This window comes from Drosophila hydei, unplaced genomic scaffold (genome assembly GCF_003285905.1).
Source record: "Drosophila hydei strain 15085-1641.00,03,60 unplaced genomic scaffold, DhydRS2 tig00000172-arrow-pilon, whole genome shotgun sequence".
NCBI lineage: Eukaryota > Metazoa > Arthropoda > Insecta > Diptera > Drosophilidae > Drosophila > Drosophila hydei.
In genome coordinates, this window is record NW_022045682.1 from 118799 (window position 1) to 143188 (window position 24390).

General features: G+C 37.7%; 3 protein-coding genes across 14 annotated transcripts; 1 reads left to right on the top strand and 2 right to left on the bottom strand.

Moving 5' to 3' along the window:
• The first annotated feature begins 202 nt into the window (after positions 1 to 202).
• On the top strand, positions 203 to 6813 carry LOC111596006 (S-adenosylmethionine synthase). 7 transcript variants are annotated; one of them, XM_023310019.1, is made up of 7 exons: positions 203 to 290; positions 1061 to 1245; positions 3401 to 3478; positions 3736 to 3858; positions 5000 to 5112; positions 5645 to 6324; positions 6397 to 6813. In XM_023310019.1, exons 2-7 carry the CDS (start codon positions 1107 to 1109, stop codon positions 6500 to 6502), a joined length of 1239 nt encoding a protein of 412 aa, XP_023165787.1. In that variant the 5' UTR covers positions 203 to 290; positions 1061 to 1106; the 3' UTR covers positions 6503 to 6813. The 7 variants fall into 7 exon arrangements, with proteins under 7 accessions (XP_023165787.1, XP_023165788.1, XP_023165789.1 ...); XM_023310020.2 differs by lacking the exon at positions 203 to 290 and adding an exon at positions 357 to 446; XM_023310021.1 differs by lacking the exon at positions 203 to 290 and adding an exon at positions 456 to 852.
• A 1818-nt stretch (positions 6814 to 8631) lies between these two features.
• Positions 8632 to 13739, bottom strand: LOC111596004 (ATP-binding cassette sub-family G member 4). 6 transcript variants are annotated; one of them, XM_023310013.2, is made up of 10 exons: positions 13510 to 13735; positions 11487 to 11747; positions 11086 to 11209; positions 10934 to 11021; positions 10772 to 10873; positions 10568 to 10713; positions 9994 to 10507; positions 9760 to 9928; positions 9438 to 9694; positions 8632 to 9375 (listed from the first exon to the last, which is right to left on the bottom strand). In XM_023310013.2, the coding sequence occupies exons 2-10, from the start codon at positions 11692 to 11694 to the stop codon at positions 8950 to 8952; spliced, it is 2034 nt and encodes a 677-aa protein (XP_023165781.1). In that variant the 5' UTR covers positions 11695 to 11747; positions 13510 to 13735; the 3' UTR covers positions 8632 to 8949. The 6 variants fall into 6 exon arrangements, with proteins under 6 accessions (XP_023165781.1, XP_023165782.1, XP_023165779.1 ...); XM_023310011.2 differs by lacking the exon at positions 13510 to 13735 and adding an exon at positions 12833 to 12853 and having other exon boundaries at positions 8950 to 9375; XM_023310012.2 differs by lacking the exon at positions 13510 to 13735 and adding an exon at positions 12131 to 12565 and having other exon boundaries at positions 8950 to 9375.
• A 1546-nt stretch (positions 13740 to 15285) lies between these two features.
• Positions 15286 to 21886, bottom strand: LOC111596002 (ATP-binding cassette sub-family G member 1). Its single transcript, XM_023310007.2, has 7 exons — positions 21379 to 21886; positions 18574 to 18691; positions 17633 to 17822; positions 16452 to 17291; positions 16227 to 16395; positions 16059 to 16159; positions 15286 to 15994 (listed from the first exon to the last, which is right to left on the bottom strand). The coding sequence occupies exons 1-7, from the start codon at positions 21569 to 21571 to the stop codon at positions 15494 to 15496; spliced, it is 2112 nt and encodes a 703-aa protein (XP_023165775.2). The 5' UTR covers positions 21572 to 21886; the 3' UTR covers positions 15286 to 15493.
• Between the last annotated feature and the right edge of the window lie 2504 nt (positions 21887 to 24390).

Below are 24390 nucleotides of genomic sequence, written 5' to 3' on the forward strand. Positions count from 1 at the left end.
AAATCATTTTGCCCAACAACGATATTAAATACTTACGAAGCTCTAAATATATATTTACGCAATAAAAAACTATGAAAATTAGTAGGATGTTTTCATATTTCATCAATTTATATGGTACTACAGTGATGATAAGCCCTTAATTTTGTCAAATCATCTTTCCGGATTAAGGCGCAAATATTTATAAATAAATTCAAATTTTTTAGAGCACAGTCCCAATTAGACGCTGTTCGAGCGCTTGTCAACACCAACAGTTCCAGCGAATTAAAACTCCAGACTCTAAATTTATTGATGTAAGCGAATGGCAAAATTTTTATATTTTAGTGTATCATTTCTTGTGAAAATTGAAACAGTGTGGCAACGCTAAGCCACCCACCGCATTGCAAACACAGCTGTTCACGAACAGCCATAAAAAACGTGGAGATGCTCTTTCAGTTTGCTTAAGAACGGTAGGAAAGTTGAGTGTGGCTTTAGCTCCAAATAGGAGCGCCAAAACAAGTAACAAATATACACACATACATATAGACGTGTTACCACTAAGAGCAAAAGAGAGAAATTTGTTCTCATACAGCGCCGCCATCGTTCTCCGCTCCCTCTTCACGACTATAAATTCTGTAGCTGGCAAAAATTGTGCGCTCTTTTTCTATCATACCGTCACGGAGATAGGACGTGCGTGTTAGTTGCGCTAATTTGACTGCCTTTCGGCTAAATTATAACATATTCAGAGGCATCCGACTTTATACAGAAGCAGTGCCGTTTCTGTTGCCAAAAACATAACAGTTTCATTGATCAGTTATTGGCGTCTTTTAACGCGCGTGCTTGTCGGTGTGTATGTTTATTTATACAATCACACATGTATGTACATAAGTATGTATCGCTGCTGTTGTGTGTCCCATCAAAGACAACATAAAATAAAACGTATAATGCGTTTGATGATTATATAAAAAATAACAATAATATTAATTGCCGAAGGCAAGGCAGCGATACTTGATTTGCATACGTTTTTTTTTGGAAAATCAATTTATTTGTTGAACAAACTAATACGAATTTTTGTTTTACACAGTATCAACTTTAACTACTTAACAACCAGATTACAAGGAACAATCGAAATGCCACAAAAGACGAATGGACACTCCACATCCAATGCCAACGGCCTCAATGGCAGCAATGGTAATGGCAACTCCTACGACATGGAAGATGGGCAAACATTCCTATTTACTTCCGAATCCGTGGGAGAGGGGCATCCAGGTGAGTGTATACACATTCAAATATCAATTCGTGCATGCATGCGTGTGTGTGCTTAAATTAGCTGCATCTCATTTCGATAAGAGAGCAGACGCAGGCCGACCTCCTTATTGCATCACTTAGTGCGGGCAAGCACACAAAATACATATGTATACACAAATGTACATATGAACATATGTACCGCATGCGGAATATATTTTCATATTTAGAATATACGGCTGTAGTTATGTGTGTTCAATAAGTATGTATAAGGATTTAACTTAATCCAGGTTGTGTTTTTACAAATGTTTCAGACCATTGCATTGCTTTGCAGCTGGGATGTTGAACGAGAGTTTAGGTGTAATTAATGATAGTATGTAGAAAATTCCATCGAAAAACGTGGTTGTTTACTCAGCAGACCACGAATAGCAGTTGATAAGTGTGACCAACTCTGCGGTAGAGACTTACGCCAAACGAGTAACTTGTATTAATGTTTTAAATCTACAGCGTTAGGATGCTCATACATATGTATGGATTTAAAAACATATATAAATATATTCGTTTGTATCTGTCTATCTGTATGTATGTTTATTTGTTTGTCTATATGTGAGCGTGTATGTTCGTATGCTAATGCATCTGTTTTACGCATATCAGCCTTCATCTATTTCCCACCAAATACCAGCTGGTCGCTCGCTCTTTCGTGGTCCGATGTGCTGTTGCTAGAGAGGCTGCCCCGGCAACGTGTTCAAGTTACAAACGTACATACGTAAGTGTATGTGTTTGTATGAATGTACATATGTGTGGCTACAGACTGCGTCATGCGCACCATGTGCTTTTATAATGATTGCTGCTCTTCCGAGTTACCGGCTCTCTTCTCTTTCGGCATTTTTATTGTTCTCAGATTGCCGATCAAAACATTCGCATACATACATGCATATTTATTCCTATTTACATACATTCAACCATAGTAAAGGTGCAAGCAAATGTTATACAAATGTACTTATTTACCTACATATGTGCATATGTATGTAGGTACAATTCCTACTTACAAAGAAGAAATTATGTTTTCATAGCTTATCAAATTTGCAAAATGTAGTGACCACGTGGTTTACTTTTATAATACTGCATGGGCATTCTTCTGTATCTGTATAACATTCATTGGTTCATAGCATTGAACTTTAGTTTGTATTTCCACTTTACCGTGTCGCACATGCAAATGAAAGTGTACAAATACATATGTACTTGTGTATGTCTGTATGAATATATTCCATTTCTATGTAATTATAAATATTTTTGATATTGTATTAATATTGTCTAGCGATAAGAGCGAGCAACTGTTTTTGTTTGATGGCTCCTAACACTTTCCAAACTAATTAGGTCCGGTTATATAGGAACTTGAACAGGTATTAAACAAAGAGTCTATCAAAGATATATGGGACATTGAAAACTTACCTGATTGATGGATTAGTTTATGTGACAATTAGGTAATTTAGCCGGCGGTATTTAGTGTCATAGGTCCCTTTGTCATCAATTTTGATCATCCACATGGGGATCTGTAGACATGTACAGGACGTGATGGGGCACTTTCGTTTGCGTCTTTTTCATTCGTCATTAAAGTAAACATTCTCCGATCTAGAGTAGGGTTATCAGCATTCCGGTCACCTTTAGAGCCAAAGGGGATGCCTGTTGCTCTCTACTAAAAAAAATGATTATACACAAATGGAGATTAGTAATATTAAAGATTGAATGGTTTCAGAACGATGCGCCATTTGAATGATTTACCACTTTTTCGTCTTTGGGTATTTTCGCAAGTCCATTAGTAATATGTGAGTAATATTTAGTATAATGTAATCTTACACCAACATAGCTCGTTTCGTAAGCGTGTGCAGCTTTTATTTCTTGTTAAACCCAACTCTGAGCATAAACGTGACGCCACAAAATTGAATTCTAATGTTTAGGGTTTTATATGGCATTCAATTTCGCTGTCGATCGCGAATTAAAAATAAAAAAAACTGCGTTTTTTTTTTCAAATTTAGCTGTCGTCAGCGTCCGAAGGTTTATCTGGCTGCTCTTATACACCTTTTCTCACATGGCACTCTTAAATATAGCACATTATATATAACTGGCAATACACACATTTAAGATTGTTCGCACTAAATTATATTTTACTCTTATATAGACAAAATGTGCGATCAAATTAGCGATGCTATCTTGGATGCCCATCTACGACAGGATCCCAATGCCAAAGTCGCTTGTGGTAAATATATATAAACATAAACTTAATTTATGAACTGAACGCGATGGATAGTTAATCACTAATGTTGAAAAAATTTGTTAAAATTCCAACAATTTGCCCAGTCTAATTCAAATCTCCATGGCATGCCACAGTAGCATTCATACATTCGGCGGTCGGTTGATAAACAAACACAATCGTAAAAATGAGGACGTAGCCATTGGGCGCAACAGACTAAAATCTTGCAACATTTTTTAAATCCCATTTTTTTTATTTTATAGAAACTGTGGCAAAAACTGGCATGATTCTGCTCTGCGGTGAAATTACATCAAAAGCCGTGGTCGATTACCAAAAGGTGGTGCGTGAAACGGTTCAGCACATTGGTTATGACGACTCCTCGAAGGGTAAGTGTTAGAGTTAGAGTAAAATATGAGAATTTTTCTCTCGTGGGTGGGCGGCAGAAACAGCGTAAAGCATTGTTTCCCTATTGACGTGTACATTGGTATATATAATATATTTCAACAACAAATCAAATGTCAAAAAAATCAACTCAAAATAAAAAGGTTTCGATTGGAAGACGCTAAATCTGCTCGTTGCCATTGAACAACAGTCGCCCGATATTGCCAACGGCGTACACATCAATCGCGAAGAAGAGGATGTCGGCGCTGGTGATCAGGTATACCAACATAAACCTGTACCCTTATTAAAGATTAAGCGAAGCCGAAGAGTGTGCGTTTCTGTGTTATGTTCACATTTCGTTTAATGTTATTATAAACTGTATGTTTCCACTCATATGTGCTCTGCTCACCCGAAACTCATTATCTCTTTACTTTTCCTATGGGTATTACATTAAGAGTTTCCTATATTTAAAAGTCGATAAATCAGAATACCTTCCCAATTTTGAATAAATTAATTGGAAGTCTTAAAAGTTGTATAGAATCAAATAATTATCTTATATCCATATACATACCTAGATAACCTGTGATAGACTTGCCATATTTTTCATAAGGAAAGGCAGGTCTCAACACGTTAAGCTTAAAATGGACTGAAATCATATTTTACATATACATTCAAAGCAGTTATCCGAGGATTCTAACTTCATAAATGCTCATTTTAATATATATCCGTTCACGGTATTCCAATAAATAGGTATTCGATAAGCCACTGAGGGAAGAACCATCTCTATAAGCAAACTTGCATGCGCTTTAATAAATTAGTCCTTGGTAAACTCTAAACAGGAGAGAGTGAAACACTTGCGATTTCAACTCGAATTTCAGCGTACCGACGTGATTCCCAGCAGAAAGACCTTGTGTTTGTCTACATACATTTGTGCACATGCATTTTACACTAAAAAGAATTTGTTCTTTTAAGGGGTTATATCATAACTAACATTACTTACCATTACTTATGTAATTTCAATTGCGCTGCGCTCTCTACTTTTTATCTCTTTCGTTTCATATAAATAAAAACAAAAAACAAAAACAAAAACACGCTACATTTACCATATGATACCTTGAAAACCAATTCGCAATTTACCAAAAAAAGGTTTCGATTATAAGACATGCAACGTTCTCTTGGCATTGGACCAACAATCTCCTGAAATCGCTGCTGGTGTGCATGTAAATCGCCTCGAGGAAGAAATTGGTGCTGGAGACCAGGTGTGAACTAAAAATTCAAGTACAAATATACATGCCTCGGCATGCCGAGCCAATATACACTTTCCAATGACACGACTTGACCCGGAATAAGTTTGGAAAGTGTGTATAGGTCACATATGTACCTGTGTAGAATATGTACCTTATGCCTACTACTATAAAAGAGATGTATTTATTAAGCTGCATTGCTAAAATTTGTTTTTATATGCAAATTCGACTAAAAGTTCACACACATATTTTTAAACAAATTAAATTAACATCTGGAATTGACAAAAGAATTAACTTTCTCATGTGCCATTATTAACATTTTAATACATTTCGTTTGGTTTGGTTTGGTTTCACATTTTTCGCATAATCGATCCCAAGTCATTTTCATGTCGACTCTTGCATTACCTGTTGCTTATTAACTGTAAATTGAAAATATAAAAACGTTTGCCAATTTGCTTTTAATGTACTAATTTGATTGTTTGTTACTTTCGCTTGAGACGTGAAGCATTTACACTGCTTACTTATCTGATATTTCAACCAATTACAGGGTATTATGTTTGGCTACGCCACCGATGAAACAGAGGAGTGTATGCCCCTGACGGTCGTGCTGGCACACAAATTGAACGAAAAAATTGCCGAACTGCGTCGCTCGGAAGTCTTTTGGTGGGCCCGTCCGGATTCTAAGACACAAGTCACCTGCGAATATCTCTTCAATCAGGGCTCGGCTGTGCCTAAACGTGTGCATACTATTGTTGTATCCATGCAGCATTCGGACAAAATACAGTTGGACACTCTTCGCTCGGAAATAATGGAGAAAGTTGTTAAAGTTGTCATACCCGCCAAATATTTTGATGCCAACACCATTGTGCACATAAATCCCTGTGGATTGTTTGTCATTGGCGGTCCCATGGGCGATGCTGGTTTGACCGGCCGAAAAATTATTGTCGATACATATGGTGGTTGGGGCGCCCATGGAGGTGGTGCATTTTCTGGAAAGGATTTCACCAAGGTCGACAGATCGGCAGCGTATGCAGCACGCTGGGTAGCAAAATCTCTGGTCAAGGCGGGTCTCTGCAAGCGTTGCTTGGTGCAGGTGTCCTATGCTATTGGCTTGGCTGAACCACTTTCCATAACCGTATTTGACTACGGCACTTCACACAAGTCACAAAAGGAGCTTCTAGAAATTATAAAACGTAACTTTGATCTACGACCAGGCATGATTGTCAAGTAAGTGATAAATAGAGTTATATCAATTTGGTTACCAATAATTTACTCTATTTTTTGTTTTCTAATATGCAGAGATCTGAATCTGCGCCAGCCGATTTACCAGCGCACCAGCACTTATGGCCACTTTGGTCGCGACGGATTCTCGTGGGAGCAGGCAAAGCATTTGGAGATCAATTGACTAGATGCCGACACACCGTTACCGCAATCGCCGTGTGCTAAAAAGCAAAGGATACTAAAAGAAACAACAGCAACGTAATTTTTAGTTTTTAGTTAAAATCGTAAGTGATGCTGGCAATAGGCTTGGCAGCTTTTAGACTTTCATTTCTAATCTATAATATACCCCATTATTGTTCATACGCAATGTGTGTATGCAGCCATTTGTACTACAATTTAGTTGTATGGATCATATTTGCATATATATATGTACTAACTGTCACTAGAGGGAGCTCAACAACCAATTCAGGGCTGCTTTTTTAATTTGATCAATTTGTAACCTGCCACATACGACTGTTTACTTTTCCGTTTTTAAAATTGTATAAAAATTAATTATATAAATAGTAATTTTATTAATGTTTTGAATATTTAAGTACTCTGTGCCCCTGAGGGTTATTCAGTTCATATATATGGTGCTATTGGCGCTTACATGTAGTAAGGGTTATCGGTTCTATAGAATGCTGAACTCGATCTTGCCAAGTTAGTGTTATAATGGATGGTTCAGACCTGGGTATAGGGTATTTTATAAGTCGAGTACTCCCGACTGCAATATTCTTAATTGTTTATAAATTACTATGTCGTCGCTTGTCGATGTTGGTATTTCATCAAATTTTTAAACAACCTAATTGTACATTACTTAGACTTATCAAGTTTTGTATTTGCGGTATTTTCCTTTACAAAAATATATTTTTAAAATACAAATATCAAATTTTAAATTGTTTTCATTCATTTACATACTGGTACTATCTGTAGTTGAAGCAACAAAAAATAATTTGTTTTTTTTTTTGTTTTAATTAAACCAAATTAAATACAAATTGAAGTGCCAATAACAGAAGCTTAGACTATAGCTGACAAACTTCTGCTTGGCTGTGTGCTAACATGCCCTTCAGGGCAACAATATAATAAATATTGTATTTAAGGATTTTATTTAAGATATGCTACAAGATAGGTGTTACTTAACACAATTTATTGAGTATGTGTGCCAATGATGTAAAATATATGGCTGACAACAGTTGAGTGACATAGCAAAGAGCTATGTGACAAGCTAAAAGTTAACAGAATTTATTGGGTATATATGCCAATGATGTAATGTAGCTGACAACACTTGAGTGACACAGCAAAGAGCTATGTGACAAGCTTAAAGTTGTATCGCTAGTCATTGCGTACAGTGTTGTGAAACCAAAAATATTTCAAATGAGCGCTTTAAATGAGATCCCCCATGGTTAGACAGAATAACGATCACTGTAACAGCATTAATTTGTTATTGTTTTGTGCCAGTGTGAACATTTAAAAAGGTGTAAATATTTATCATCCAAAGAGGGTCGCAAAAAAAGAGTCTGATTGCGAAATTAAACCCACTCTAGAAACGAACAAAACAACAGCCGCAAAACCTGAACAAGCTCAAACAGCCAACTGTCAAGTTAGTAATGCTACCCCAAAATATTATCATTCACGCTACACATGATGAAGCTTGACAATCTCAGCAGCAAATAAGAAGTCGTTCACTGTAACTGTAAGTGCAAACTAAAATGCATAACACTATTCTAGCCCTAAAAAACTAAAGATAATCACATGATAATATGGACAATTCACCATAATTTTCCTAATATCTGAAACTTACCTAACAGGCAAATTACCCTGCTAAAAGAATAAATGGATATGCTGCACATTTAATCAAGCAGAAAATACGTAAAATTTTCTGAAAATATTTGACTTAAACTCCAAGAAGTATTGCTTAGGTAATGCCACATCCTGTAAAAGGGGGAATACATTAATAAATGTTGTGCATCAACCAATTAAAATTATGATGTATTAGCAATAGGCTTTCCACCTCACTTTCCTTACAATACACGTCAGGCTCCGCCTGAGAGTGATCTCGCCATCTATAAAGGAATAAGACGCGATTTAATACATATCAAAGATGCTGGTGATTTAGGATCAGACTACCTGCCTCAATATTCGATGCCAACTTGGTGTAAACCTCATCCGGGGGCCATCCCTGGAGTGCCGCGGTACGTCAGCAACCATACAATACTAATATTTATTACAATAAGTGCAAAAGCAACACATTTAAAGTTTACAAACAGTGTTCATTCTTCGTTATTTTATACAATGATAGTTATCTTTGACTAAAATATCACTTAGTTTATTTGAATATCAGCTTATTCCAGCTTATTTACTTATAGGGTTGGTAACACAAGTGTATAACTGTAAAAAGGGGAATGTGATGCTTATCCGCTTTAAACATTACTCGGCCTTGGCGGGAAGTTTTAAAGAGGTTACCACTTGGGACGCGTAAAACTTATCACAAGGTCTTATATATTACGTTATTTATACGACTACTTAATTGCTATTCACAAAGAAACATGTTCATACATTATTGCAATTGTAATTTTTTCCCGAAATAAATTTTTAATATTTATATGAAGTGAAATTGAAATATTTTGTCAGCATGTGGAATACAAAGGTTACAATCGGATTTGCTACCGATTGTTTTAGCCGATGACGTAGCATCAGATATGCAGCAACTGTGAACGCAATGTAGAAGCCAAATAAACAGCTGACGGACCACAAATAGCTTATGTTCTCAAATCCAAGGAACACCAATAAAAACTGTGACTTCTTAAACATGCAGAAGATTTCTGTATCACAAATCGTATCGCCTCTACCATAGTCATATAAGGCAGCCACTAGACCCTCCAGGCCGTGGCGTAGGAAGCTGAGCGACATCAGAAACCGCATAATTGGCGAGATGTATGTATCCTTCCCGTAGCCCATGCCGTAAATAGAAAGCAGAATTAGGGGAACGGCAACAACTGGTCCCATGAACATGCCATTCTAGTAATAATAGTTATATAGTAAGTAATATATGTGTTGAATTTGATACTCCCAGTACTTACCACCAAGCTAAGCCTGCTGGATATCATGAGGCCAAAGCTGTCTGAGGTTAAGGCCGTTAGAAAAGCTACAGTGAACAGCATGGCGAAGCGGAACCATTCCAGGGGCTGGCTTGACATTAAGTACACAATTGACAGGTATATGACGGCGAGCACAAACATTAAGGGAAGTTTCGCAGAGATCATTGCGGCGTAGTAAGAGCTCAGTCGGTACCACTGATTGAAATATTCGCGTTTCAGGAGCTTGATCTCTGTGGGAACTGCAATCGTAAAAGGCCAAAGGATTATTTGTTATATTTTACAGGTGAAAAGTATGTGGATTTACATTGCAAGAGCACTGGCATCATGGGTAGATATAGGTAAGCTATGACAATGGTGAACATAAAGCCAAAATTAAATAGGGCTTTCGAAGCCTGTCGTCCCACTCCTTCATAGAGGCAGCCGACAAGCAACGCAAGAATTAAGTTCATATAAAATTTCAGCTTGATGTAGGACTGTAAGATAAAGTATTTCCATTAGTTATATCATACATCATGTATCTCAAGACTGGCGCACTTGCCTTGTCCCTCCACATTTGGAGGAGCATACGTGTGAGGAGCAATTTATACTGCATCCACCAGGTGGACTTGGAAATTAATAATTTCGGGTTGATTTCCTCCTCGAACTGTTCGACCTCGTAGTATGAGGATGCACCGGATGTCGTATCCGATTTGGTTGGAGTTTCCTTGCCGTTACCAGTAGATGGACCCCATCGTGCGACCCTTCCATTGTTCACGGCCGTCACCATGCGCTCGTGGTAGCTGTTGCCGTACTCATTGCACGCCACTTCGATTATGAAGTCAGCTGGGTTGTATGTGAGCGGGCAAGATAGGCCGATGTGATTCATATAAGGCACAATGTTCGCTCCGCTTCCCTGGTAAATGCACTGACCCTCAGCGAGCACGTACACCTTGTCAATCATATCGAAAATCTTGGCAGACGGCGTATGGATGGAGCAGATGACAGTGCGACCGCCGTTTGCCAACATTTTCAGAAGCGAAATGCATTGTGAGCTTGATAGATCGTCCAGTCCGCTGCAGGAGTAAATATATGATAAGACTTCTCCAAAACCTTATTTAATTAACTTAACTCACGTTGTTGGCTCGTCCAAGAAAATAATAGGTGGATTGTTAACCAGTTCCAGCGCAATTGAAAGCCGTTTGCGCTCTCCGCCTGAAATCTTTTCTGCCTTTGTGTTCTGTGCACTTGTTAAGCGGAGCATGCCCAAGATTTCTTCGATCTATATGCAAATGGAATACGTGTAGCTGAGTCAGTTGAGATATTGTCATTCCGCTTACCACTTCAAGCTTTTGGGCCAACTTTAATTCATTGCCCAGTTTCAAGTTTGCCGCTAAGAGCATCAGCTCTCTCACAGTGAACTGTAGGTCGAGAATATCTGTCTGCGTATTATTCAATAAAATTGTCACATTCTTTTGCAATATTTGATTAGATGGAAATACCTGCATAATGTAGCGAGACATCTTGCGAAAGATTCGCATGTTCCGCGGACTGTTGTTGACCAGGATCTCGCCAGATGAAACAACGGCACTGCGGATAGATAGATAGACAGAATAAGTCACTTTTGTTTGATTGATATTATAGATTTACTTACCCAAATCCTGCCAGTAAATTCAGAAGGGTTGTCTTTCCTGCTCCAGAGGGTCCCATGATCGCGGTTAGCTCGTGAGATCGGAACTCTCCATTTACGTCACGTAAAATTTGTTTTGCCTTTTGGGCTTGATGAAATAAATTAATGTACATAAGTTTAAATAAATTAAAAATGTATATAACATTTAATAGAAACCGAACTGTATATGTATTATGATATAAGGTTAAATTTATTAAAAACAAGTAATAGTGTTCTAATGGGGCTCGATTATGCGATACCCTGTACCAAAATTCTAATCAAGACTATATATATTTTTTATGGGGTCGGCCTTTTTGTCTACCAATAATTTGGTGTGGTATATATAGAACGGGAATTATTAGCCAGTGATTTGTGGTAAGTCTTACCATTTCCCTGATCAGGCACTTCGTACGTTAGTCCAGAGAACTCTATGTTTACCGCTGGCCAGAGAGGTAAGTACTTCAGTCCATTAATTGATGGATTGTCTTCAACGTCAGCCAGTTCCACGCTAATAGCGTTTATATCGCTGCTGTAGTCGAGCGAGCTGCCGCTTTGGGAGCAGTTGACTCCCTTCAGGTGATGATTGCACTGCATTCTGCGTTTTTATCGGAGATCGGAGAAGGGCATCTTCAGCTCAGTTTGGCTTGCTGTATAAAACAGAAGTAACGAAAATTAAAAACTACTGAAATACTTTATAGAAATAGTTAAGAGCTCAACAATTTGTGATTTACTTTATAGACGGGTTGTCAATGTGAAATGGAATTCGTGAGATAACCTTTGCGTGATTTCTAATCATCTTATTTTTGCAATCACGTATAGATACGTGAATGAGTATGTGTATTAGTTAATAATTATCCTATTGTCGAAACAACAGCCCATTTACTTAGGCGTGTGTGTCTCATCCGTTCCCGCTCACAATAGCTAGATGTGTTTTACCAGCCGTTTAAATTGTCGAAACTCTATAATTACTGTTCATCTACAGCGTCAAGCATCAGCTACTTATTAACAAATCCTGTTTCTATATACATACACATTCGTTTTTGTATAATTTAAATAATTAAGATAAATCGTTATCTTCTGGTTTTTTCTAATTCTTTGCAACGATCTTTCTTCGCGCATTATTATATCTAGTATATGAGTAATTTGTATAACTTCGAGTATGATTCAGCCGTTCCCTAATGCTCAGCCTGCACTGACGACCCCAGAGAATTGCTTTTATGTTCAGCCTCAATTAAACATACGAATGGTTATCATTTCGCTCGATCGGACACAATGGCGCGTTCTATATACAAATTTTACACTGAACTCAGTTCGTCGAAAACGAATTTCGCTTCTCAGTTCGTTTCGAGAAGCAAGTTGAGATTTCCAATTGATTTCAGAGTAGTTTGCGTCGAACCTACGAGCGGACACAACTACCTCTGATAATTACGAAGAGCAAGAACCCGGCTTGAAACTTTCTACTGCGTAACCCAATCGCTATATGCACGCTTTTAGCACGTTGCGCTGTACGAGCTTGAGATAAGCATGTAGGAGTCGCATCAGTGTTATCAGACTACATATATCTGAAGCGGAAATAGTGCTCAGATCCGTGACACCAGCTGGCACCAAAGACTGCGAATTTGTCGGGTGCACAGAGCGAGAAATCTGTTAAGCACGATATGTAGGTCTATTACACGGCTTTATCGCTGCGTTCAAAGCTGTAAATATTGATAACACTTTAATTGATATGTACTTAACCCAAATGAAGCAATGATTTTGGCTGTTGCTACTTAATTTCAATTGAAGCCCTTTTGGCGACTGTCCAAATATATATAGTACATTTGTATGTGCATATATAAATCGATTCGATTTAAATACGTGTTCAATCCATTTTCCTCTTACATGCATATTCAAGTCGCTTATAAGGGAATTGTACATTGCTATTATTATTATTATTGTTATTATTTTTTCCCCATAATCCAATTGTGACTAATGGAGCATGGCAATGCACTGAACCGTCGCATGTTGAACTTTGAATGTATCAACTACATATTCACTTACATATTGATGTATGTTTAGTCATTAAACGATATCAGTCTGAGTCAGTTGTCAGGCACACACTCGATTCACATTGGAGAATTGCAATTCCATAGGATTCTTAAAAACATCTTATCTGCTTACCGGCAGCTGCGGCTGCAATTCTGTATTGTTTATACACGCTTGCACGCCTTTAAAATATATATGTAGATACATATGTATATATAGTACATGCATGAATGTACTACAAGTGAGTTGATTTATACAGTTGCAGACATCGACGTCGACTGGCAAGTTCATTGAACGGATTTCAAATACTATGAACCCGTGAACACTATTTACATAGATATTACAAAGTTCATCGAGGCAGTCTTGGGGCTGCACTACACTTACTTCACTTTCTATTTGGGAGTGTATTTGTTATTGTGGCGCGGCTATCCAGTCTCCTCAGTCTCTTTGCGACAGCAGCGTAGCGGGCGTGCAACAGCAACAACGACGACAATGACGACTTGTTGCACCGAGAAGCGAAAATGTACTGAAAACGAACGAAGGAAGAATGATAGAGTGGCGGCTGGCAGGCAGGCACATACTCACTCACTCACTCGCACACACACACACATAGACAGCCATACAAGTGTGTGGGTATTGTGTATGCATACAAAAGCGTGTTGCGCACTCAATCCGAGTGGAAAGCACGAAACGCTACAAAGTGGGCAGCGAACAAAGAAAAACGGAAAAGAATTCTTCTAGGGGGAGACAAGAACCTTCTGAATACTATTCCATTTGGACGTACAGTCTATTTATAGCTCGATAGCTTGTATAGTCCGGTATCAGAATTTTAATGCATAGTAAAAAAGGACTTATTAACAGTGCTAAAAGCCCCAATTAGCATAATTTCATTATCATCCTAATAATTACATTTTCCTTGTTCTTTTCTTTTCCTCAACCGAGAATATCTTTGCGTTGTGCGACCTACCACAATACGTTTTGCATTTTGCAGTAGTCAGTTTTTTGTTGTTGAAAGTTGTAAGTGTTACGCTTTGCAATACCCTGTAAAAAGAACATTTCCATCTATATCTTTTGATATGACAGAAAACTACTTAGAACTAAAAATATTTTCGAATTACATTTTATAACTGTCTCAGAGCTTGGAGTAAAATATTAAGTTGAACCCAAACATATTTCTCATATTTGAATTTCAGTGTGTACGAAGACATAGAGTATCTTAAAGTTGTCTAGTTAGGCTTACAAATGCATTCTGGTCCCCTCTGTTGCTGTCGGCTCATCTCGATATCTGCTTTGTTTGGCAATATCCATAAAGTGGTTGCCAAGCAACTCAGAAACGTAGGAGAAATTAACGAGAATATATTTATGTATGTGTCCAGAGATATTAACAGTCTGTACACTCCCAGTTTTAAGACCTTTTGTATAGTGATTTCTTAACAATCTCGTAAGCAAACTTCAGCTTATAGATATTCAAACAGTATGTGAAACCATTTTTATACAAATTGCAAAACCGATATCCAGCATACGTACTAGTTGAGAAGTGACCGACAACAACAACCAGTCACAACAATGCTGCATGGTTTCTATACGAATAGATACAACAGCTGTAAAGTGTCTCGCGGTATAAATTGTCGCTTTAGGAAAACCAAAAGCGACCAATACCTTCCTTAGGAGAATTAAACCGCTCAGCAGTATTGATTGCATCTGCTTGTACTCTATTTGATTTCGCGTCTAACTTTTTCATATATTACATATGTTTTTTATAATCTGTATCTCATGAAATTTTCTATACGATCTTGAAAATATTATTGAAGTGGAGCATTTCATCGTTTAATGAGTTCCCAATTAAAGCATTTGACTTTATTTGAGTTTATTTTCACAACAAATTTTAGCATCATTTAATCATTATTGCAAAAATATATTCAATATAAAATCTTTTTAAGACATTTATTTGTTGGATTACATAAAAAGTACAAAAATGGCTTTACAATGTTTGTTTCTTCAATTTGCTTTTGAATGTGGTTAATTTCGCAATTGCACATGATATAAAAATAATACATTTAAATGTATTAAGATTTAAGTTTCTAAACACTACCAAAACCCAGTAAAATTTCGCCGTTGGGTTGCTTACTTTTTATACATTTGATCATTTTGTTTGTTTAATGTTTTATGTAATATCTGGAGCTGAAACACAGATCACAGTGAAACCTTCATTAGTGGACCTATCACACTTAGTCTAATAACTATAAATGAATCTACTATACAAAATTATTAATCGTTTCAGATGTTGAAATATTATCAGATACATAGGCATACATGTACATACAGAAAGCTTTTTAACCCAAAATAAAAACAACAATATATATTAGAATTAGCGTGTAGTTTTAAGCTTCCAGCGCAGGAAGAGATATGCTGAGACCCGCAGCACTACAAAGATTGCAACAAGTGCTGCGATATCAAGTGTGAAGTTCGCCTTCACCATGTCCAGTTCCTCCAGTGTAGTTGTGGGCGATTTGAAATGACAATATGTTTGGAAGCACTTCAATTTCTCACGTCCATAGCCATAGGTGGCCAGGGCCGTGCCCTCGAAGCCGTAGCGGATATATGATAGATACGTGATCCAGCGTAAGTAAACTGGAATCGCATCGAAGGACACGAAGAATCCAGAGAAGAGCAGGAATGGTACTGACATGACAGGGGCGAGGAAAACACCGTTTTGAACGTTCATAGCTGCACCGACGACCAGACCTACAGACTGAGCCACGAACGAAATAAGAAGGCAAGCTGATAAGAACATGGTGAAACGGAACAGTTCCCAGGGCTGTGACGTATAGAAGTATACTATAGATACGTAGATGACACAGAAAATGGCCTGAAATAAATATGGATAAGATAAAGTAAATATGTTTATCAAATACGTTTTTAATGGCTCGCACCTGGAATGGCAGATCCGCAACTGATATAGCCAAATAATAAGACTTTAGGGAATACCAGCGATTAAAGTTCTCCTTTAGCAACACTGGCATTTCAAGAGGGACTGTGGATTAAGAATTTGTGAATGTGATTAAAGATTTGTGCTGCACGTAGATAGATGATGGACTCACATGACAGTATAGTTATGGTCATAGAAGTGTACATCAAGAACAGCATGTTGAAGAACAGAAAACCCAAATTACTTAGCACCTTAGCGCCATCGTTGCCAATGTCATAGTAGAGAGCTCCGATGAGGAAGCCAACCAGGAGATGGGCAAATAAACGCAAGTACATCAAAGTCTACGAAAACAAAACATATATCATTTGGCATTTGCGAATAACTGATTTGTGCTTACCCAATCGCGGTAACTGAAAAGAAGAGTTCGCTTAAGTACAACCCAAAACTGGTGAAACTGGGAAGTTGGATAGCGTTCAGGCGACATAATCTCCTCAGAGAGCAGAGCGGTTGTGCAATTGTCTGTCTTTTCCACATCAATCATAGCATCGCCCTTCTCGTTGGTTGACACCACAGCCTGTGTGCCCGTGTTGTTCGTCTCCTTGACAATGTCGTTGACCATGCCGTTCAGCAAACCATTGTTCAGAGTTAAGTTGTCCTCGTATTTGCTACCATTAACGGTAGACACATCGTTTTTATCCAAAATCGCTTTCAAATTTTGCACTTTCACCAGATCGTTGCGTGCCTTCAGCGTGGCGTAGTCGGCCGAAGAGCGAATGTCCCGCTTGCCATTGTCAATGGCATCGACCAGCTTGCGTGTGTGATCGCCGTGCTCGCCGCACGAGACCTCGATCACATAGCTAGCTGGATTGTGATAGCTCGGGCACTCCAAGTTCAGTGTCGATAGAAAAGGCACTAGCTGCTTAGTGCTGCCTTGATACACGCACTGTCCGTCGGCTAGGGTGTAAAGCTGATCAAACATTTCGAAGAGTCGAGCGGATGGCTGATGGATAGTACAGATGACAGTACGTCCGCCGGCTGCCAACATTTTCAGCAGATGTATGCATTGGAAGCATGTCGAGCTGTCCAAGCCCGAAGTGGGCTCATCAAAGAACATAATTGGCGGATTGCTCACCAGCTCGAGTGCGATCGATAAACGTTTCTTTTGTCCTCCTGACAAGTTGCGCGTCATCGTGTTGCGGTGTTCACTCAAACTTAGAGTCAAAAGAATGTCATCAATCTGTAAATAAACACAGGGTTTTTCACATATTGATTATTGATTGCAAAAATATGGCTTGTAAGCAAGAGTGAGCTGCGGTAATGACATACATCTGGGTCTTATTCAGCACCATTTTTATAAAAGTCATGAAACAACTTCTTCAGTTTTAAGCTCTGATATAGACAGATGGGCGCTTCTATCATGATCGTGCCCTACAACAATTTTGTTAACGTAACGTAAAGAAACTTAAAAATAGTTGGTAAGCCATATTCAATGGAGCGTGTCCAATTTGTTGTTGAACGCAGGTAACCTATTGGCGAGTCGATGTCTGTCTAGACAGGCTACTTAAGCTAAGTCATTACCATTGAATTCTTCTCCAGCTTTGTGAACTTTTTGCTCAGCTTTAAATTTGTTGCCACTGTCATCGCTTCCTGAACAGTCAAGTTGCCGTGAAGTTGGTTATCCTGCATTATGTATGCGGACAATTTGCGGAATGTGCTCAGATTTCGCTCCGAGCCATTCATGGTAACACTGCCTTCGATATTTGTGGTTCTAGAGGTAGAGAAAACACAGATTGTATCAGCATTATATGAAATACGCTTATATATATGTATACATTGTATTGTATTCAATATTCGTATTCGTATAGTATTTGCTTTGAAGCTATTTACATTTATTATGCACATGCTTATTCTACTTGATTATAATCGCACATTCAAAGAAAGTAAGCGTCAGGTATACACACCCATATATAAGTATATCTATGTGTGCAAGGTTGGTCCAAAGTTCAGAATTTATATAATAGCCACATTTTGCTATGTGTGCTTGTGCTTTTAGAATGATAATATAAACATTCGCCGATTACATGCCGGAAACTTGGTTTTATCAGAATCAAGCACGCCGGTTCTATCGCTTCATGGCTATTATTCTAGTAATTTATGGGATTCAGAAATAAAGTTTCAACTATTTATGGGTATTACATAATTTTATATGTAGTCAAATAATTTTTATTATTCATTTCATTTTGCTCTCAATCAATGTGGGTAAGAGAGATCAAATGTATATAATGACTAAAACCCTGAACTATACAATTTAATAGTGTATTTACTATAATGAAATAAATAAATATGCTAGGTGAGCTGTTAGATTCGCTCTTGATCAGGCGAAATAGTCGAATAGATCTAGCACTATCTACTCATCAGTAGGGTATCGCCTAGTCGTATACTCTCAGAGCAGTGTTAGTTACACAAATATTGTATATATAATGCGCTGATAAGAAAGTTCTATTAACTAGCACACTTACTTGTAGCCCGACAAAATGTTAAGTAATGTACTCTTGCCAGCACCCGATGGTCCCATGATGGCTGTGAGCTCTCCTGACCGCAAACGCCCGCTGACACCCTTCAAAATGGTTTTGGCATCTGGAAAGATAATAATGATTAAGTAATCGAGTTAGTATTAATTAGCCATAATTTGTGGTCACTAAAAATATATCTATTTATATCTGTTTATATATATATGATATATCTCAATATTGTTTGGTATACTCAGCAGCTAGTCAAGTTGAAAATTATTGAAATAAATAAAAATTTTAAACTTCAATAAACAAAAATTGTACGGTCATTGGCCTTTGTCTATTTTGTTGCCCTCCACAAGTGAGACGTATAAATGCCGATGACAACGTGCCTATCTGTATGTAGTTATAAATGAAGGTGATTTATATACAGACATATATTGCAAGATAGACATTACATTGAACTTATGGCGACTATAGCACATAGTCTTTTAAATTGAAAGTCAAGTCGATCAGGCAGTCTAAGCGATAGATTTTTGCAATTGATAGCATTTAATAGCCGAAATGGTCGAAAGGCTAAAAGGTAGAGGTAGAGGACGATGTGACGAACACGACCTCAAAACGCATCTTCCTCTTAAGAATGACGAGCTGAGTCGCTAAAAACAGCGGAAAATCAACGTTCTATTAAAAATGTTAGCAAACTTGTTTTTGACCACAATATTTGAACATCTTTAGATACCTGAAACACCGCATTCATTTGATTTGAGTCAGTGATTGATGGGTAGATACGTCTAACACTGGAATCGAAGAAGCTTTTTGGCGTTTTCTGAATTTATAAATTTTAGTATACTTTAGTTGTTGATTCTGAGTAACATATGATGTCTATGTTTAGTTTCCTAGTTATAGCCTTAATATTTAATTATCTCATTTCCCAAGCATTACAAAAGTAATTTAACAAAAGTTTTTATAACTGCACTTAATTACCATGACCTGAACCTTTCTGTCATAATGCACATTACTTTTGCAGCTTACTTAATATGCTTCAATGTTTGCTTCAATGTGACTCAACGCGCGGCACTCGCCAGTGAACCTTGACAGTAAGTGCTTAGAAGACCACATAACGACGACGATTACGCAATATTTTTGCATTCGACTACCCTAAATTACAGGTGAAAATGCCAGCCATATCTTCTCCAAAAAAAAAACCGGTACGTACAACGCCACGCTTGACAAATTAATGCCAAGCATTAAGGTTAGTTAATTAATAAATAACTCGGACAGAAAGGTTTCGCACAGCAAGCAGGCTACATGTGGCATATGCGTACTCACCTCCATTCAGGCACAACAAAGAAAACTTGACTGCTTTCAAGTGAATTGTATACAAAAATAGGAACATTCCGAATATAATATGTATTCATCTTCGTCGTATTTGGCATTTTTCTTTGAATTGGACAAGAACTTTGCAAATATATTTAGCCCACTGAGTACTCGCAATGTACATATATTTAAGAATGGAAAAGAGCTGTAAAGATTATTTCCATATGTCAGTTACTACAGATTCTACTGACATATGGAAGTAATCTTTACAGCTATTTTTTTTCCTTCAGAGAGTTGATTTCCTGACCTTTGTATTAAAAGCTGTTAAGTGCAAAAGTACTAACTGCTAAAACAAGTATTTTTTAAACATTTACTGAGCTGTAATTAAGTCGGACAGTTGACTGCTCGCCAGTAAAATGCTGATTGACACCCAGCTGCAGAGCTTAAACCTGAAAAGGCCACAGTCCACGGGCAAGCGGCGCAGGCATCATAGTCACATTCAATCAATTGAATTATCATCCTTAAAGTAGAGCAAGTTGCGCAATGAATCAGTGGGGAAATGGAACACTTATTTGTCCATTCGAGTAAAAAAATAATGAGTTATTTCAATGCATATGGCACAATTGATTTACGATTACCTGAGAACAACAGCAGCTGCGCCCAATACCCTGTAATACGCTACGTATGCTTGATATATACCAGTAAAGGGGAGTGTTGATAAATACACATATATTTGTGGGTTCATAAACGCTTGTGATGATTGATAATCTATACGTTGTAAGAGATATCCCTAGTATCTAATTAGCTGCTTTGACGTAAATAAAACTATTCTATTCAGGCCCTCATGCATATGTATCTATTTACAAAAACACTAGTCATTAAGAGGAGGCGAATCCCCACGCTTCTCTTCTACCCTAGCGAGCCCCAGTTCTAGCTTATGTACACATGTTGTGGATAGACGCAGACATACATTCATTCGCATATATTTATATATTTATGTATACAGCAAAGACAGTCACGATGATTTGGAAGCTACTTGTTGAGCAGTTTACTGAGTTCTTATGGGGCAAAGGGTACTCATCTCAATGTCTACTAGAAGGTAGCTATAATTACACCCATCTATACAATTAATTAAGTCCAAAGTTCCACTAAACTTTGACCAGCCAAACGCGATGTGGCAACGCTGCCGGACAACCGCTGATATAGATGAGAACAAAGAAACCAGAAACAAGCACAAAGCAAAAGCAAATGCAAAAGCAAAACTGGATTGAAACGCTGAGAGAGAGCGCACACAGCCCATAACAAAATCAAAAGTGAGCTGTAGACATCGAATAAACGCGGATTGCAATTCTAAAGAACAACAGACGCAAATAAGCGGAACAGGTGCAGCACAAGGCACAAGTGCTTGCTGGTTACTTATTATACGCTTTTGTTTAGTGACTGCGTCTGACTGCTTGAGTTTCAATGGGTAATACTTGTAGGGATTTGGGTACTTACTGCTGCGGTTGCCCTCCTTGACGCGATATGTCAAATTATGAAATGCCAAATCCACGGCTGGGCGCTTGGGTAAATGCTGCAGAGTCTTGGGTTGAGCGGGCACAATTTGGGCTTTCGGTTGTCCGGCACCTCCATTTCCGCTGACGCCCAATCTGTTATCATTTAATAGATTTTTATTTTCGTTCGTCACCATTTTGACAATAGCTTGTTAACCAAGAACTATGTGTTATTTGTGTGTTAATTTGTATTCAAACTGCAATTTGCAGTCGTTCGCGTTGCACTTGTAGTATGGTATGGTATTTTATAATAATTTTGTTTATTTAGCCTTTGTTGTTTATTCTTGCACCACTATTGCAAAAGGCTTTATTAGCGGGCCCTTCTGCTCTTCTGCGTTTCAACCACCGTCAACATGAAAAATTTTCCACCCGTTTTTCGAAAAATGACTGTTCCTCTTCTCTAGCTAGTACTTGACGCGCTCGCACCGCGATCGCAACTGAATGCTTAGCAGTCGCGAGGTAATGGAATAAAGCAACTATGAGAGAGACGCCGAACATTCACCACCACCAACGCCTCACTCACTCACAGCTGCGAGTCGCACAGTCGGGCAGCTTTACTGCTTATGCCAATGCATTGGCTGAGTGTGGGAGCACGACGGCAACAGTCAGCATGTGTTCTACTCTCAGTTGAATCAGAGCCGAGACACAGAGAGCGTATGGAATATTCTCAGCGCTGAATTGATCGCTTATTCTCAGTGTGCTTGTATACATTGCTTTGTTATTTCCTCGCCATAAAAATAAAAGTTTTACAGACACACAGGCCTATATATATATTGTATACGCCAATACAGGTGGATGGGCATTTTGGACTAATTTTTTAGAACAGAACATTTGCTAGTAGGGCATAGATATCGACAGAGATGTCTGTTTGCAGCTTGTACACACACATATATATTTATTTGTACATGTGCGCATTATAATTATTTTCACATACCGTGACTTTAGTGCACTGATTAAAGTTCAAATGTAATTCTGAGAATAATTGAGGAATACGTTGACTTTTACTAAGTAAAATAGTAATATTTTCCAGTCTAGTAAACTAACTCCCTCTCTCTCTATGGATTTGCTGTGTTGGTTGGTTAGTTGTAGATTATTTATGTCGCTTATCAACTAAACCTATCAAAATTTAGTACGCGTTTCGCCCGTATGTATATACAAAGTGTCTATATTTATGCATATAGCGTGATATTGTGTATATAATGTGATGTTTGAACAGCGATAACATTGAATTTAATATAAATTATATTTATTTAAAAACCCTGTATTTTTCGAGCATTTACGATTCGCCCGTGTTTCCTGTGTTTGCTGCTTATCTATAATGAACAAAGTTCATTAATGAACATTTTTCTAACTTATTACTCATTATTTATTACAGTGATATGTTTGCTCGCACGATATAGCTTGGAAATGACACAAACCCCTAAGCTGTATATAAACCAATATTGTTATTTAACTGATTCAAATAGTGAAACTGCTCATAACTGATTTAGAATGCCTTCGAAGATGTATCTACGTAAGACATTGCCTAAAATAAGATAGGTATACCTTGGAGTTTATCGACTTAACAATTAGATATGAAATGATGCCAATGACTTTGATCTTATCGGTATCTAATCTTGAATACAGCAAAGAACATTTGTGGAGCATGTTCTTGTATATTGTCATAGAAGTAATTGGCTGGAACGGACTTTGGCTTTTCTTTATCACCTGTGCGGTGGTTGCCAACGAATTGTATATACTTATGTGTCCAGTTTGATATTAGGATACTGTAGATAAGGAAATGTCGCTATTTATGGGATCATTATATGACGGTTATTTGATAACAACGGTTGGCTGTGTTAACTATAAAATAAAACTTCCAGCTGCTACCAAGTCAGGTGTTAAGCAACGTACTTAAAACCCTTTTACGTAAATTATTTCAAAGAATAAAAATATAGTTGAGTTATAATATACAAGTAAGAAAGCTCTAGTCGAGGAGATACCCTGATCCCAGTCCTATTTGTTGTTTTTTAATATTTTTCACAGTTTGAATAGTGTATTAAAAAATAAATAGAATAGAATAGAAAAATAGACAATTATATAGATCTTGGTATCGATCCGAGCCAAGATTGGCTACCTACCACCCCCAAAGCGCATCTACTCTAAAAAGGCCGTCTCTCCTCCGCAACTGCGTGACTATTGCAAAAAGTTTCAAGTCTCAACTAAAGTAGCAGCTGACAATTCGCAATTTCGATTTTTCGAATAGAAATTAATGCATGAATTTGAATGTATGTGTACACATGTATTGGGAAAACTCGTATGCTTTGCGCTGCCTGACAGGACGGACTAGATATAGTCCTTGTTCAGTTGTGCATTTCGGATGCATAACACTAATATGAAAATATCGGTTATTATTTCTACCATGCACCGCAATAAGACAAACCGGTTATGGCCTTTAAGATTTCCATGTCTTATGTCTTACGACTTTAATCTATTTACGTTATTTGCACAAAGTTTATTAAAAAGAAAAATGTGAATAATTGTTATTTTCCAGTTATGCAAAGCAACTAGTTTTTCACGAACCCAACCCTTGTCGTTTCCCATTGACATTGCGGTGGTTTCCCAGCGTGGCTTTGTTTTATATTTAAATTATAATAAGGCTTAGGTAAACCAGTATTTTTGCAATTCTCCATATATATGGTTTTTTTATTGCGTTCACTCACAGGTTATTATTTTCCAAAAACTGTTGCCAGCTATAACTATCCATAGTTATGCCAATGGCAACTCTGTTTTCTTATACGAAGCTGTGCAACGGCTCAAAGAGCATTACAAAGAGACACGAGGAGGCCCTCTCGCTGTAGCCTTGAAGCAACAAGTGGCAATATCCACTAAAATGCCAGTCCGGACTGAGTCTGCGTGTCTTTAATGTTGGCAAGTGCAAATATATGCACTGCTAAACAGCCCTAACTTAGTTTGC

Coding starts and splice junctions, on each gene's coding strand:
- LOC111596006 (XM_023310019.1), top strand. CDS start 1,107: ATGCCACAAAAGACGAATGGACACTCCACATCCAATGCCAACGGCCTC. Junction 1,246..3,400: donor CGTGGGAGAGGGGCATCCAG/GTGAGTGTATAC, acceptor ACTCTTATATAG/ACAAAATGTGCGATCAAATT. Junction 3,859..4,999: donor TTATGACGACTCCTCGAAGG/GTAAGTGTTAGA, acceptor TACCAAAAAAAG/GTTTCGATTATAAGACATGC.
- LOC111596004 (XM_023310013.2), bottom strand. CDS start 11,694: ATGCAGTGCAATCATCACCTGAAGGGAGTCAACTGCTCCCAAAGCGGC. Junction 10,508..10,567: donor TTCTTGGACGAGCCAACAAC/GTGAGTTAAGTT, acceptor TTACTCCTGCAG/CGGACTGGACGATCTATCAA. Junction 9,929..9,993: donor TCCAAATGTGGAGGGACAAG/GCAAGTGCGCCA, acceptor TTTATCTTACAG/TCCTACATCAAGCTGAAATT.
- LOC111596002 (XM_023310007.2), bottom strand. CDS start 21,571: ATGGTGACGAACGAAAATAAAAATCTATTAAATGATAACAGATTGGGC. Junction 17,823..18,573: donor AACATTTTGTCGGGCTACAA/GTAAGTGTGCTA, acceptor CTCTACCTCTAG/AACCACAAATATCGAAGGCA. Junction 16,160..16,226: donor GACCATAACTATACTGTCAT/GTGAGTCCATCA, acceptor CTTAATCCACAG/TCCCTCTTGAAATGCCAGTG.